Source organism: Coloeus monedula (assembly GCF_965178545.1).
Source record: "Coloeus monedula genome assembly, chromosome: 30".
Classification (NCBI taxonomy): Eukaryota; Metazoa; Chordata; class Aves; order Passeriformes; family Corvidae; genus Coloeus; species Coloeus monedula.
This window is the reverse complement of record NC_138810.1, coordinates 2,299,061-2,313,306: the sequence shown is the minus strand read 5'-3', so window position 1 is coordinate 2,313,306 and position 14,246 is coordinate 2,299,061. Positions and strand designations below refer to the sequence as shown.

Below are 14,246 nucleotides of genomic sequence, written 5' to 3'. Positions count from 1 at the left end.
CCCTCAGTGCCCCATGGTGCCCCACACCGTCCCACAGGGTCCCTCAGTGCCCCACGGGGTCCCTCGGGGTCCCTCAGTGCCCCACCGTGCCCCACAGGATCCCTCAGTGCCCCACGGGATCCCACGGGGTCCCTCAGGGTCCCTCAGTGCTCCACGGTGCCCCACATTGTCCCTTGGGGTCCCTCAGTGCCCCACGGCGTCCCTCAGTGCCCCACGATGCCCCACACTGTTCCATGGGGTCCCTCGGGGTCCCTCAGTGCCCCACACTGCCCCTCAGTGCCCCTCAGTGCCCCACGGGGTCCCTCAGGGTCCCTCAGTGTCCCTCAGTGCCCCACGGTGCCCCACGGGGTCCTCCAGCTCCCCGCCCCGGGCTCCCCCAGTGCCCGACGAGATCCCAAAGAGTCCCAAATGCCCCGCAGCGTCCCCGCGTCGCTCCCCTCCCCGCCCCAGAGCCAGGCGCAGACACGGCGCCGGTGCCCGCGGCGCGCCCGGTGCCCGGGGAAGGCCGGGGGCAGCCCCGGCGGGCGGAGCGGGAAGCGCCGGAGCCGCCCCGTCGGGGCCGCCGAGATTGCGGCGTCGCGGGCAGCACGTCCCGGTGCTGGGGAGCGGCCGGATGATGCCCCGGGGGACAGCGAGGGGACAGCGAGGGGACAGCGAGAACACCGGATTGCTCACGGGGGCACACCGGAGGGGACACGCGGGGGATCCACCGAGCTGACACCGCCGCGGGCTCCCCGGTGCGCTCGCCGGGGCAGCCCAGGTGCAGCGAGGGGGGGTCCCGGTGCCGGTGCCGCTGCCGGTCCCTCCCATCCCGCTGGGCGCGGAGCCGCCAGGAACTGCCCCGGGTTTTCCTACCCGTTCCATCCCATCCCGTCCCGGTGCGGAGCGGGGCCGGGCGCGGCGAGGCGCAGCCCGGGGACCCCGGCCCAGTATCGGTTCTGCTTTCGAGGGGCGGCGGCGGCGGCGATGATTTCGCAGGGGCGGGAGCCACCTGCCCGGGATTCCCCACCTGCCGCCGCCCCATAAGAGCCCGGTGGCGGCCCCGGTGCAGGCACAGACCGACCTTCGATGGCTCCGCTCCGCCGCCTCCTCCTCTGCCTCTGCCTCGCTCTGCTGCTGCCGCCTCCCGCGGCACCGGCACCGACACCGGCACCGGGCCGCCGCCCCGACTGGGCCGCCTGCAGGATCCTCTCCCGGGAGCTGTCGCGGCTGCTGGCGACCGTCAAAGAGCCGCACTCGGCGCTGGTGAGCGCGGGGGGCTCGGCCGGGGGCACCGGGAAGAACCGGGGGCACCGGGAAGCACCGGGGCGGGTTCGGGGAATGGCGGCGGGGGTTGGACCGAGGGTGCGGGGGTTCCCCGGGGGTGCCGGGACATGTGGGGACCCCCGCTGCCTCCCTGCTCCTCCAGGAGGGGATGCAGCTGATGGAGGAGGACCCCCAGAATTGGCCCCCTCGGATCCGCTGCAGCGATTCCTGTGACCCGCTCACGCTGGAGAGCAACAACACGGTACCGGCGGCTGCGGGGGGCGACCGGGGGAAAATACGGGGCTCAGGGGGGCCCAGGGGCGCTGGGAGGGTTCGCTTGGGCACCCCAGGTGTGCTCGGGGATCACGGAGATGCTGAGGGTGCCTGGGGGTCCCAGGGATGCTGAGGGATTTTCCTGGGGTTCCCAAGGATGTTTGGGGGTCCCAGGAATGCTCAAGGATGTACCTGGTGGTCCCCCAGGGGTGTCTGGAGGTCCCAGGGGATGCTGAGGGTGCCTGGTGGTCCCAGGGATGTACCTGGGGGGGTCCCCGGGATGTCCGGGCTTCCAGAGAATGCTGAGGGATGCGCCTGGAGGTCCCAAAGGGGTCCCAGGAGTGCTGTGGGATGTGCCTGGGGGTCCCAGATGCGCCCGGGGGGTCCAAGGGATGCACCTGGGGTTCCAGGGGTGCCCAGAGGGGTCCCAAGGATGTTGTGGAATGTGCCTGGAATTCCCAGGGATGCTGAGGATGCACCTGGGGGTCCCAGAGGGATCCCGGGGTTGTCTGGGGGTCCCGGGGGTGCTGGGGGATGCGCCTGGGGGTCCCAGGGGTGTCTGGGGGTCCCAGGGATGCTGAGGATGCACCTGGGGGTCCCTGAGGGGTCCCGGGGATGTCTGGGGGTCCCGGGGGTGCTGAGGATGCACCTGGGGGTCCCTGAGGGGTCCCGGGAATATCTGGGGGTCCCAGAGGGGTCCCGGGGATGTCTGGGGATCCCGGGGGCGCTGGGAGATGCATCTGGGGGTCCCCAGGGATGTCTGGGGGTCCCAGGGATGCTGAGGATGCACCTGGGGGTCCCGGAGGGGTCCCGGGGTTGTCTGGGGGTCCCGGCGGTGTCTGGGGGTCCGGGGGTGCTGGGAGATGCACCTGGGGGTCCCAGGGGTGTCTGGGGTCCCAGGGGTGTCTGGGGTCCCAGGGGTTGTCTGGGGGTCCCAGGGGTTGTCTGGGGATCCCGTGGCTGGTGCTCAAGGATGCACCTGGGGGTCCCAGGGGTGCCTGGGTTGTCTGGGGGTCCCGGAGGTGCTGGGGGTCCCAGGGGATGTCTGGGAGTCCCGTGGCTGGTGCTCAAGGATGCGCCTGGGGGTCCCTGAGGGATCCCGGGGTTGTCTGGGGGTCCCGGGGGTGCTGGGGGATGCACCTGGGGGTCCCAGAGGGGCTCCCAGCCATGCCGAGGGACTCGCCTGCCGTTCCCAAGAGCAGCCGGGGGTCGCAGGGTCCCGGGAGGCTCCCGGGAGGGTCCCGGCTCCCCGTGTGACCCCTCCCCGCTCCCGGCAGCGCTGCCTGCACCGGATCCGCCAGGCGCTCCAGCACTACCGGGACCTGCTGGGCTCCGACATCTTCCGGGAGCAGCCCCAGCCCCAGCTGGAGACCACCATGGAGCAGCTGCTGCGCCACGTCCAGGTCAGGGGGGTGGGAACAGCCCCTTTTGGGGTGAATTTTGTGGGGGGAGGGGTCCTCAAACCCTTTGGGATGAAGTTCTGGGATTCCCAGCCCCTTTTAAGGTCAATTTTGGGGCTCCCAAAGCCCTTTGGGGAGGATTTTGGGGGGGTCTCAGACCTCTTTTAGGGGAATTTTGGGGGTCCCAAGACCTCTACGAGGAAATTTTGGGGGTCTTCAAACCCTTTTTGGGTGAATTTTGGGGGTCTCCAAACGCCTTGGGGTGAATTTGGGGGGAGTCCCCGGATATTTGGGGTCAGTTTGGGGGGTCTTAGGACCCCTGGATGGAATTTTCGGGGAGGGGTCCCTGGATATTTGGGGTGAATTTTGGGGTTCCCAGGATCCCTGGGTGGAATTCTGGGGGGGGTCCCGGAATATTTGGGGTGGATTTGGGGGGGGGTCTCTAAATATTTGGGGTGGATTTGGGGGGGATCTCTGAATATTTGGGCTGGATTTGGGACGGTCCCCAAACGCTTTGGGGTGAATTTAGGGGGGGGGTGTCCCTGGATATTTGGGGTGAATTCCGGTGGAACCCATCCCCGGATCCCAAGCCCCTTTTTGGGGTGAATTTTTACGATTTTTACCCCCTTTTCCGCTCAATTTTGCTGCTCCCCGAGCCCACTTCTAGCGGTGACTTTTGAGCCTCCCCAACCCCTTTTTTTTTTTATTTTTGGGAAGGGCGGGGTGGGATTTTTCCCAAGACACCGCCACCCCTCTGTGTCCCCATCTCTCTGACCGCTCTGTCCCCCCACAGGAGGGTCCCGGCCGCCCCCCCCGGGCCCCCCCGGCCCCCAGCAAGGTCTGGGCTCGCCCTTTCCAGCGGCACCTGGCCCTGAAGCGGCTCCGCTCCTTCGCCGCCGTCATCGGCCGCGTCTTCAACCACAGCGCCCGCTGAGCCCCCCACCCACCCCCAGGAGGCTCCGGACCACCCCCCGCTATTTATTCCCCCTCTCCCGAACCCCCGACCCCCCCCCGTTTATTTATTCCCCCTCCCCCGAGGGGTTATTTATGCGCGACACCCCCTTAATTTATCTCGGGTATTTATGGGTTTCTAATAAAGGTCGCACGGACACGAGACGGCGGCTCCTGCACTTGGGATGCGCCTGGGGGTCCCCGGGGGTGTCTGGGGCTCCCAGGGGGCGTCTGGGGGGGTCCCAGGGGGTGTCTGGTGGTCCCAGAGGTGTCTGGGGGCCCCAGGGGTGCTCAGGGATGCACCTGAGGGTCCCAGAGGTGTCTGGGGGTCCCAGGGATGCTCAAGGATGCACCTGGGGGGTCCCAGGGGTGTCTGGTGGTCCCAGAGGTGTCTGGGGGTCCCCGGGGGTGTTCAAGGATGCACCTGGGGGGTCCCAGGGGTGTCTGGGGGTCCCAGGGGTGTCTGGTGGTCCCAGAGGTGTCTGGGGGTCCCCGGGGGTGTTCAAGGATGCACCTGGGGGTCCCAGGGGTGTCTGGTGGTCCCAGAGGTGTCTGGGGGTCCCCGGGGGTGTTCAAGGATGCACCTGGGGGTCCCAGGGGAGTCTGGGGGTCCCAGGGATGCTCAAGGATGCACCTGGGAGTCCCAGAGGTGTCTGGGGATCCCAGGGATGCTCAAGGATGCACCTGGGGTCCCGGGGATCCCGCGGGCAGCGGGGGGGTGGGAAGGGGTTTATTTACAGGGAAGGGGCCGGGGAGGGGTCACTGGAAGTCGCTGGCGTCGATGTGGAGCGGCGGGAAGTCGGTGGAGAAGAGGGAGCAGACGGCGGGCGGGGCCGAGTCCTCGGGCTGCGGCAGGAACGGGTCGTGCTGGTCCAGGAGCGCGGCGCTGCCTGCGGTGGGGACAGCGCCGAGGGGACAGCTCAGCGCCCAGGGGACATCTCAACACCCAGGGGACAGCTCAGCGCCGAGGGGACAGCTCAGGGCCCAGGGGACATCTCAGCGCCCAGGGGACAGCTCAGTGCCCAGGGGACAGCTCAGGGCCCAGGGGACAGCTCAGCGCCCAGGGGACAGCTCAGCGCCCAGGGGACAACTCAGGGCCCAGGGGACAGCTCAGGGCCCAGGGGACAGCTCAGCGCCCAGGGGACAGCTCAGCGCCCAGGGGACAACTCAGGGCCCAGGGGACAGCTCAGGGCCCAGGGGACAGCTCAGCGCCCAGGGGACAGCTCAGTGCCCAGGGGACAGCTCAGGGCCCAGGGGACAGCTCTGTCGCTGCCGCAGTCCCGACACTCACCGAGGCTCAGCTGGAAACTCCCGTCCAAGCTCTCCACCGTGCTGGCCATCAGCTCCGCCGAGTCCAGCGTCTCCAGCGTCCCCGAGTCCGGCTCCAGCCCCTCCAGCGACTGCAGCAGCTCCTGCATGTCCTGGCCGCCGGGCAGCAGCTCCAGGTCCCTCAGCTCCGGTGGCAGCGTCCCCCTCTGCTCCTCGGGGCCCTGCAGCGGCTCCGCAGCCCCCGGCCGCAGCGTGCCCAGCGCCGCGGGCAGCACCTGCACAGTCCCCGCAGCCTCCGGGGCCACTGGCAGTGTCCCCTGCGTGTCGGGGACCCCCGATCCCACCTGCTGCAGGCTTTGGGGCTGTGCTTGCAGCATCCCCGTGGGCTGCAGGGTTCCCGGGCTTGTGGCCATCCCGTGGGGGGTCCCCAGGTTCCCAGGGGTGACCTGAAGTGCCCCTGGGCTCATGGCCACCACCTGCAGGGTTCCCGGGCTCATGGCCAAAACCTGAGGGGTCCCCAAGTTCCCAGGGGTGACCTGTGGTATCCCCGGGCTTGTGGCCACCACCTGAGGGGTCCCCAAGTTCCCAGGGGTGACCTGTGGTATCCCCGGGCTTGTGGCCACCACCTGAGGGGTCCCCAAGTTCCCAGGGGTGACCTGTGGTATCCCCGGGCTCGTGGCCACCACCTGCACTATCCCTGGGCTCGTGACCACCCCGTGGGGGGTCCCCAAGTTCCCAGGGGTGACCTGCGGTGTCCCTGAGCTCTGGGGCTGTGGCAATGCCAGGCCACCAGCCTGCTGTGTCCCTTGCCCTCCGGGCTGCAGCTGCAGCGTCTCCAGGTTTTCCGTGGTCACCACCAGCTCCTCTTCCGTTTGCCACTTGCTGGGCTGCCTGCAGGGACAGACAACGGGGGTCGGCATCGGGGTCAGGGGATCCCCCCCTTCCCATGGGGTCACGGAGGGACCCCGGTGTCCCCACAGCCCCTCCTCACCTGGAGGAGACGCGGATGAGGCGCCGGTTCAGGTATTTCTGGGACTCGCTCAGGGTCCCTGGCGACAAAGAGGGCGGTCAGGGGGTGGTGGGCTGTGACATCCCAGGCTGTGCCAGGCTATGCCAGGCCGTGCCACGCCGTACCCTCCTGCCTCTGGCTGTAGTAGGGCCCGAAAGCCTCGTCGCGGGGGGTGTCGGGGTACAGGTACTGGAGGGGGTTCTCAGGAATGTTCTCCTCCATCATCATCTGGTAGTCGCGGATGATGTCGGGCAGCGCCAGCGACACCAGCTCCGAGGCCGTGTAGGGATCCACGGCGTGGAAAGTGGGGGATCCTGCATGGGGAGGGCACAGCCGGGCTCAGCGGGGTGGGGAGGGGGGCTCGGGGCTGCACCCCGGGGGCGTGGGAAGGGTCGCTGACCTCTCTCGTGGTGCTCCACCCAGGTGAAGGTGACGCCCCCGAAGACGCTCTCGCTGAAGCGCAGCAGGAACGTCCCCGTCCGCTTGGACTTGAGCAGTTTCTTCTCTTGTTTGCGGCTCACGAAGCCCAGGATGAGGCTGGGGGTGGCACCGTCAGCCCCGCTGGCCCCCCCAGGCCCCTTGCTGGCCCCCCGGCCCTGCTCCTACCCGTCCTTCCAGAGCTGCTTGAGGTGCTCCTGCAGCAGCCCCAGGATCCCGTCCAGCCAGGCCCAGAAGGAGAAGCCGGCGGCTCCGTCCTGCGGGAGAGGGTGGGACAGGGCACGGGGATGTGGGGGGACAGAGGGGGACAGGGCCACGGATGGGACAGGGGCCGAGGCCACATCGGGGTGGGGCCACAGGAAAACAGGTGGGAACGGACCGTGAGGGGACAGGGCCACAGAGAGACAAGGGGGAAACAGGGTCACAGGGGAGCAGGGCCACGGGGGGCCAGGAGGGCCAGGGCCACGGGGGGCCAAGGCCACAGAGGGACAAGGCCATGGAGGGGATGACAGGACAGGGCACAGGGGGACTGAGGGACAGGGTCATGGAAAGACAGGGCCACAGGGGGAACAGGGCCATGGGGACATGGGGACAGAGGGGACAGGGCCATGGGGACATGAGGACATGGGGACAGAGGTGACAAGGCCATGGGGACAGAGGGGACAGGGCCATGGGGACAGAGGGGACAGGGCCACGGGGCCATGGGGGCCAGAGGGGAGTGGGCCATGGGGCCATGGGACCATGGGGCCAGGGGGGCCAGAGGGGATGGGGCCATGAGGCCATTGGGAAAGAGGGGACATGAGCCATGGGGCCAGGGGGGACAGGGCCATGGGGCCAGGGGGGCCAGGGGGACAGAGAGGACAGAGCCATGGGGACAGAGGGGACAGGACCATGGGGCCATGGGGACATGAGGACATGGGGACAGAGGGGACAGAGGGAACAGGGCCATGGGGACACGGGGACAGGCCCTACTCACCTTTGAGAACTTGGGCCAGGCCACGGTGCTGTTCGGTGATGGCTTGGAGCCTTTGAGGGCAGAGCAGGGTGAGGGGAGCAGTGCAGCCTTGTCCACCCGTGTCCACCCGTGTCCACCTGTGCCCCCCTGAGGTGCCGGCCTTACCCAGAAGTTTCTCGGCCAGCATGAGCAGGTTCTCCTGGCTGAGACCCCGCTCGGCGACGCTCTCGAACTGCCAGCTCAGCACCTTGGCCAGCTGAGGCCACGGGGCTGGTGGTGGGGACGAGAAGAACTGCTGGGCCTGGGGGACACGGGGGGACAGGGGGACACGGGGTGAGCAGGGACAGGGACATGGGCAGGGGACACAGGGGGACATGGGGTGAGCAGGGACAGGGACATGGGCAGGGGACACGGACAGGGGGTGAGCGGGGACACGGGGAGGGGACAGGGACATGCACTGGAGCAGGGGAGGGGGACATGGAGAGGGAAAAGGGACGGGGAGAGGGGACAGACGCGCACTGGAGAAGGGGACAGGGATGGGACAGGGACCAGGGGCAGGACAGGGACCAGCAGATGGGGACACGGGACAGGGAGTGGAGTCCAGAGGATGGGGACCAGGGCAGGGGACAGGGATGGGACAGGGACCAGGGGATGGGGATCAGGGAATAGGGACACGTGGCAGGGACCAAGGATGTGCATCAAAGCAGGGGATGGGACAAGAACCGAGGACAGGGACAAGAAGCAGGGCAGGGGACGGGGACCAGGGGACAGCGATGTGCACCTGGCATGGGACAGGGACCGGGCCCAGAAGCAGGGACAGGGCACAGGGGATAACCAGGACCAGGGACAGGGCACCAGGACGGGGATCAAGAGAGGAGCAGGGACAGGGATGGGACAGCAGCACAGGGGGACACGAGGCAGGGGTGGCACAGGGCCAGGGGGTCCCGCTCGCCTTGGGGTCAGAGCTGAGCATGTTGAACCAGAGGATGGAGGCCCAGGCGCTGGAGAACTGGTTGTTGTTGGAGATGATGACAAAGGGCAGCGTGGTGGTCTGGGATTGGGGGGGGGGGACAGGGGTCAGGCTGAGCGTCCCCAGCCCCCCTGGCTGTCCCCAAGCCCCCCAGGACCCCCAGCCTCACCTCCAGCTCCAGCTCCAGCCCGCAGTAGGCGTAGGCCAGCGTGAAGGTGATGAGGTGCAGCTCCTCTGTCACGACCAGGGGACCCTGCGGGGAGGTGCCACTGCTGTCACCGCTGTCCCCAGCCTCCCCCCGCGCCCCCCCGGCCCCCATCCCGCACCCACCTCACCGCTGGTGCCTTTGCCCTTGCCGGACCTGCTGTCCTTCTGCTCCTTCAGCGTCTGTGGGGACGGCAGAGTCAGCCCGGGGCGGGGGCCGGGGCTGGGCAGGGTCCTCACCCTGCTCCCTGCCCCGCGGGGGGGGGACAGGGTGGGACCTGGGGGTCTGGGGGGGATCCCTACGAGGTACTGGAAGTCGCAGACCAGCCCCTCCTGGGGACTGTCCCCGGCCAGGAGCGTTTTGCTGCTCGACGTGAGGATGTTGAACCTGCGGAAGCTGCGGGGCAGACACGGCGGGTGGGAGGGGGTCGGGACCCCCACGAGGACACAGCCCCGGTGCACTTGGGGGGCCAGGACCCCTGGGGGGGCTGTGGGTGGAGGCTGGGACCTCCTCCAGGGTAGGGGGCACAGCTCTTGTGTGGGTAGGGGTCAGGAGCACCCCTAGGGGCTGCTGGGGGGGGAGGGATTGGGACCTCTAGGGGGGCACAGCCCTGCTGTGGATGGGGGTCAGGGCCCCCCCAGGGTGGCAGATGGGGGTCAGGGTACCCCTCCAGGGCTGGGATGGGGGTCAGGGCCCCCCCAGGGTGGCAGGTGGGGGTCAGGGTACCCCTCCAGGGCTGGGATGGGGGTCAGGGCCCCCCCAGGGTGGCAGGTGGGGGTCAGGGTACCCCTCAGGGGCTGTGGATGGGGGTCAGGACTCACCCAGGGTTGGTAGGTGGGGGTCAGGGTACCCCTCACAGGGGCTGTGGATGGGGGTCAGGACTCACCCAGGGTTGGTAGGTGGGGGTCAGGGTACCCCTCACAGGGGCTGTGGATGGGGGTCAGGACCCCCCAAGTTTGGCAGGTGGGTGTCAGGGTACCCCTCCGAGGCTGGGATGGGGGTCAGGGCCCCCCCAGGGTGGCAGGTGGGGGTCAGGATACCCCTCAGGGGCTGGGGTGGAGGGCTCAGGACCTCCCCAGGGTTGGCAGGGGGGGGGTAAGGACACCCCTCAGGGGCTGGGGTGGGGGGCTCAGAACCCCCCCAGGGTTGCAGGTGGAGGTCAGGATACCCCTCCCAGGGGCTGGGGTGGAGGGCTCAGGACCCCCGGGGTGGGGTCCCACCCCGCTGCCGCCTCCAGCGCTCTCCCAGCTCTCACCCTTTGATGTTGGGCGGGTCCCTGCAAGAGAGGAGGGGGTGTCAGGGGCAGCGGGACCCCCGCGGGTGGGTGGGGGGTCTCCGGGGGGCTCCCACCCACCTGTCGATGTGGATCTTGGCCTCCATGCGGTGGTTGCGGTCCTGCAGCCGCACGAGCAGGCGGGCGCGGGTCGAGAACTTGCTGGCAGTGCGGAGCACGAGCGGGCGCTTGCTGGCGTTGGGGGTGCTGGGCTGCTGCTCCACCACGAAGGCGCTGGGGGAAAATTTTGGGGTGGGGGGAGAGGGGTCAGGGCCGCCCCAGTAACCCCCAGTGATCCCCCACTGGTTAAAATCATGGAACAGCCTGAGTTGGAGGTGATCCAGTAGGGTTATTCAAGTCTAACTCCTGGCTCGGCATGAGACAACCCCAAAAATTCCCCAGTCCCCAAATCCCAACAGCTGAGAGAGTTGTTCAAACACTCCTTGAGGTCCAGAATTGTGGAATATCCTGAGCTGCAAGGACCCAGCAGGATCGAGTCCAACTCCTGGCCTGGTGTGAGACAACCCCAAAAATTCCCCAGTCCCCAAATCCCAACAGCTGAGAGCACTGAGGACCTGAGAGCGTTGTCCAAACACTCCCTGACCTCTCCAATTACAGAATAACCCGAGCTGGAAGGGACCCACAAGGATCAAGTCCAACTCCTGGCCCCGCACAGATGCCCCAAAAGTCCCCGCAGCCTCCCAGCACCTGAAGGTGTTGTCCAAACACTCCCTGACCCCTGGAATTATGGAATATCCTGAGTTGGAAAGGACCTACAGGGATCAATAATTCCTGAGCAGGACAACCCCAAAACCTCCCCAACCCCCAAATCCCAACAGCTGAGAGCACTGAAAACCTGAGAGCGTTGTCCAAACACTCCCTGACCTCTCGAATTACGGAATATCCAGAGCTGCAAGGGCCTTGTCAGGATCAAAGTCCAGCTCCTGGCCTGGCTCAGGACACCACAGATTTTCCCTCAAACCCCAACACCTGAGAGCGTTGCCCAAACACTCCCTGATCTCTTGAATTATGGAACACCCAGAGGGGATGCAAGGGACCCACCAGGATCATCAATCCCAGCTGCAGGCCCTGCACAGACACCCCAAAATCCCACCCTGTGCCTCAGAGCGCTGTCCAAACCCTCCTTGAGGTGGGAAGGGGCCCACAACAATTTTTGAGTCCCAGGGCACTCCCCAAAACCCTAAATCCCAACACCTGAGAGCGTTGTCCAAACACTCCCTGATCTCTTGAATTATGGAACTTCCAGAGCTGCAAGGGACCCATCAGGATCAAAGTCCAGCTCCTGGCCTGGACCAGGACACCACAAAAGTCCCCCCAGTCCCCAAATCCCAACACCTGAGAGCGTTGCCCAAACACCTCTTGAATTATGGAACACCCAGAGGGGATGCAAGGGACCCACCAGGATCATCGATCCCAGCTGCAGGCCCTGCACAGACACCCCAAAATCCCACCCTGTGCCTCAGAGCGCTGTCCAAACCCTCCTGGAGCTCTCGGGGCCGTGCCCATTCCCTGGGGAGCCCATTCCGCGCCCCAGCACCCTCTGGGGGAAGAACCTTTCCCTGATCTCCACCCTGACCCGCCCTGGCACGGCTCCAGCCGCTCCTATCCCGTCCCACACCTCTTCAGCAGGTGCGTGAGCTGCTCCAGCAGCCGCTGCTCCAGCAGGGGCGTCTCTGCCACCAGCGGGTCCCTCTCGTAGGTCACCTTCTGCCGCAGGTCGCCCAGCGCCCGCAGCAGCTGCCGCAGCTGGAACAGCCCCTGGCCCAGCTCCGTGAACCTGCGGGGTCCGTGGGGCTCAGCAGGGTCCGGCTGCAGCCCCCGCCGAGCCCCCCGAGCCCACCGGCCCTACCAGGTCTCCAGCGGGCGCAGGCTGGCGTCACCGGGGCCCCCCAGGCACAGGCGCTGCTGCCGCTGCCGCCAGCCCCCCAGCTCCTGCTGCAGCAGCTCCTGCAGGGTCTCGCTGCGCCCCAGCAGCTGCTGCATCTGAGCCAGCATCCCCTGAGGGGGACATGTGGGTCTGAGCAGGGGTGGGGGGGGGGCTCAGGGTGGTTATAGCCCCCCCACCTCCTCCCCAAATGCAGCCTGGCCACCCCCAGCCCCCTCACCCGCCGCTGCCGGTCCAGGTTCTGCAGTTTGGCCTGGAGGGCTTGGAGCTGCTGGATGTACTGGGGGTCCCTGTTCCTCTCCTCACCTGCGGGCAGGGGACAGGGGGGTCAGGGGGTCGGGGGGGGCGCAGGGCAGGGCCAGCCCCCCTGGCTGGGGCTCACCTGGCTGGTAGTGCACCTTGTAGCAGAAATCGAAGGCATCCTGCAGATCCTCCAGGTGCCTGAAGGCTCGTTCGGCTTCCTGAGGGCACAAGGGGGTTCGGGAGGGGCCGGGCAGCCCCCGGGGGGGCTCGGCGGGGGTCGTGGGGGGGGGGGTTACCTGCAGGGCCGTGTGGAACTCGGCCAAGCGCCACCGGATCCGCTGCTCCCGGTCGCTCTCCGGGGCCAGGCTGGGTGCGGGGACCGAGCCCCCCTAGGGAAACACGGGGTGTGGGGCAGCGGCCGCGGGACCCCGGGGGTGGGGGGGACACCCCCCTGCCCTACCTGCCCCCCCGCCTGCCCCAGACGCAGGATCCGCCGTTCCTCCTGCAGCAGATTGGCCACCAGGTTGGCGAATCTCTCCGGGCTCTCCTCGAACTCGGCCTGCGGAGGGGTTAGGGTTGGAGGGGGGGTGGTCAGCGGGGCGCGGAGATCCCCCCCCCGCCCCCTTCAGCCCCCTGCCCCAGCCCCGACGCCCACCTGGAGGTCGCGGTGGGCCTTGCGCAGGTTGTGCTTCAGCATGAAATCCTCGTGGCCCGAGCCCGGGCTGCCCAGGCGCTCTCCCAGTAGCACCAGTAAGGAGTGGAACAGCATCCGGGACTGGGAGGAGAGCGGCTCTGCCGCCTGGCGCCTGCGGCAGCGCAGGCTCAGCACCGGCACGGCCCTGCCCGTGCCCCCCGGTGCCGCCCCCGGTGCCGCCCCCAGCCCCGTTACCAGTTCTGGCTCTCGATCCAGGCAGCCAAGCACTGGCGCACAGCCATGGGCAGCGCCGAGCCCGCGTACAGCTGGTGCACCTGCTCCAGGTAAGTGTTGGCCAAGCTCTGCACCTCCTGCCACTGCGCCATGCTGCGGGGAGAGGGGTCAGAGGCGTCCCGAGCGATCCCCGGCCACAGCAGGACCAGAGGACGAGAAACACCAGCGTGTCCCAGCTGGGCACCTCTGCACCCCTCGTACCTGCACAGGTGTCCCGGGGCTCCCTCTGCTCTGCCTCAGCCCCGGCAGCTCCCGGGGGTCCCCTCGCTCCTGGGTGGTCCCGGGGCTCCCTCTGCTCTGCCTCAGCCCCGGCAGCTCCCGGGGGTCCCCTCGCTCCTGGGTGGTCCCGGGGCTCCCTCTGCTCTGCCTCAGCCCCGGCAGCTCCCGGGGGTCCCCTCGCTCCTGGGTGGTCCCGGGGGTCCCCTCGCTCCTGCTGGGGTGGCCGCGGGCTGACAGCCGCGTCCCGCGGTGGGAGCACGGCGTGAGCCGCGGTGGGCTCCCCACCCGGGGCGGGGGGCACACGCACATAACCCCCGGCTCCAGGGCCCCCACCACCCCTTCTGCAGCACCCCAGGCCCCTCCTCAGAGGTCGCCCTAGACCGGTCCCCCATTGAACCACTCGGGCACACCCCGGCTACCCCAAATGTCCTTCCCGCAGGGATGGGTGCCCCTAAACACTCCCCGCCCCAGCGGGACAGCCCTCCAAGGGACTCCTTGTGTGCGCCAGCCGGGATCCCATTGCCTGTGTCCCCGTGTCCCCCCCGGGACCCTCGGTCTCCCCGCGGGACCCCGGACCCACCTCAGCCGCCACCGGAGCAGGAAGGCCGGCTGGCCACGCCCCCTCCTCCGCTCTGCGCGGTGATTGGCGGAGCGCGGGGATGCTGCCACGCCCCCTCCTCCTCTCTGCGCGGTGATTGGCGGAGCGCGGCGCCGAGGCCACGCCCCCGCGAGCAGCGGCTTTCCGCGGCGTCGCCCATTTCCCCAGATTGACGTCACGAGGGGCGGGGCCGTTGTGGGGGCGGGGCCGGGGGCGGGGTCAGCGGGGACCCCGGGAGGGAGCGGCGGCGGCGGCCCGGGATGGGCGGCGGGACAGGGACAGGGGGCCGGGGACAGAACCAGTGGGACAGCGGGACGAGCTGTGGGGACAGGCCATGGGGATGGGGACCAGCCATGGGGACAGG

The 14,246-nt window shown here is 68.5% G+C and overlaps 2 protein-coding genes across 2 annotated transcripts; one reads left to right on the top strand and one right to left on the bottom strand.

Moving 5' to 3' along the window:
* Positions 1-1,068: 1,068 nt before the first annotated feature.
* IL23A (interleukin 23 subunit alpha) lies at positions 1,069-3,852 on the top strand (the record flags this gene model as incomplete). The annotated part of the gene is made up of 4 exons (XM_082299252.1): positions 1,069-1,245; positions 1,409-1,507; positions 2,796-2,921; positions 3,712-3,852. The coding sequence occupies 4 exons, from the start codon at positions 1,069-1,071 to the stop codon at positions 3,850-3,852; spliced, it is 543 nt and encodes a 180-aa protein (XP_082155378.1).
* Positions 3,853-4,401: 549 nt separating this feature from the next.
* Positions 4,402-13,891, bottom strand: STAT2 (signal transducer and activator of transcription 2). The gene is made up of 24 exons (XM_082298933.1): positions 13,865-13,891; positions 13,267-13,514; positions 13,027-13,158; positions 12,793-12,943; positions 12,598-12,696; positions 12,434-12,526; positions 12,277-12,355; positions 12,115-12,200; positions 11,859-12,007; positions 11,628-11,786; positions 10,070-10,222; positions 9,971-9,991; positions 9,018-9,111; positions 8,841-8,897; positions 8,680-8,763; positions 8,493-8,591; positions 7,706-7,841; positions 7,562-7,611; positions 6,754-6,842; positions 6,548-6,684; positions 6,273-6,461; positions 6,130-6,187; positions 5,161-6,029; positions 4,402-4,759 (listed from the first exon to the last, which is right to left on the bottom strand). The coding sequence occupies exons 3-24, from the start codon at positions 13,155-13,157 to the stop codon at positions 4,629-4,631; spliced, it is 3,114 nt and encodes a 1,037-aa protein (XP_082155059.1). The 5' UTR covers position 13,158; positions 13,267-13,514; positions 13,865-13,891; the 3' UTR covers positions 4,402-4,628.
* Positions 13,892-14,246: the final 355 nt, after the last annotated feature.

Coding starts and splice junctions, on each gene's coding strand:
- STAT2 (XM_082298933.1), bottom strand. CDS start 13,157: ATGGCGCAGTGGCAGGAGGTGCAGAGCTTGGCCAACACTTACCTGGAG. Junction 12,527..12,597: donor TGGGGCAGGCGGGGGGGCAG/GTAGGGCAGGGG, acceptor GTGTTTCCCTAG/GGGGGCTCGGTCCCCGCACC. Junction 8,592..8,679: donor GGCTGGAGCTGGAGCTGGAG/GTGAGGCTGGGG, acceptor CCCCAATCCCAG/ACCACCACGCTGCCCTTTGT.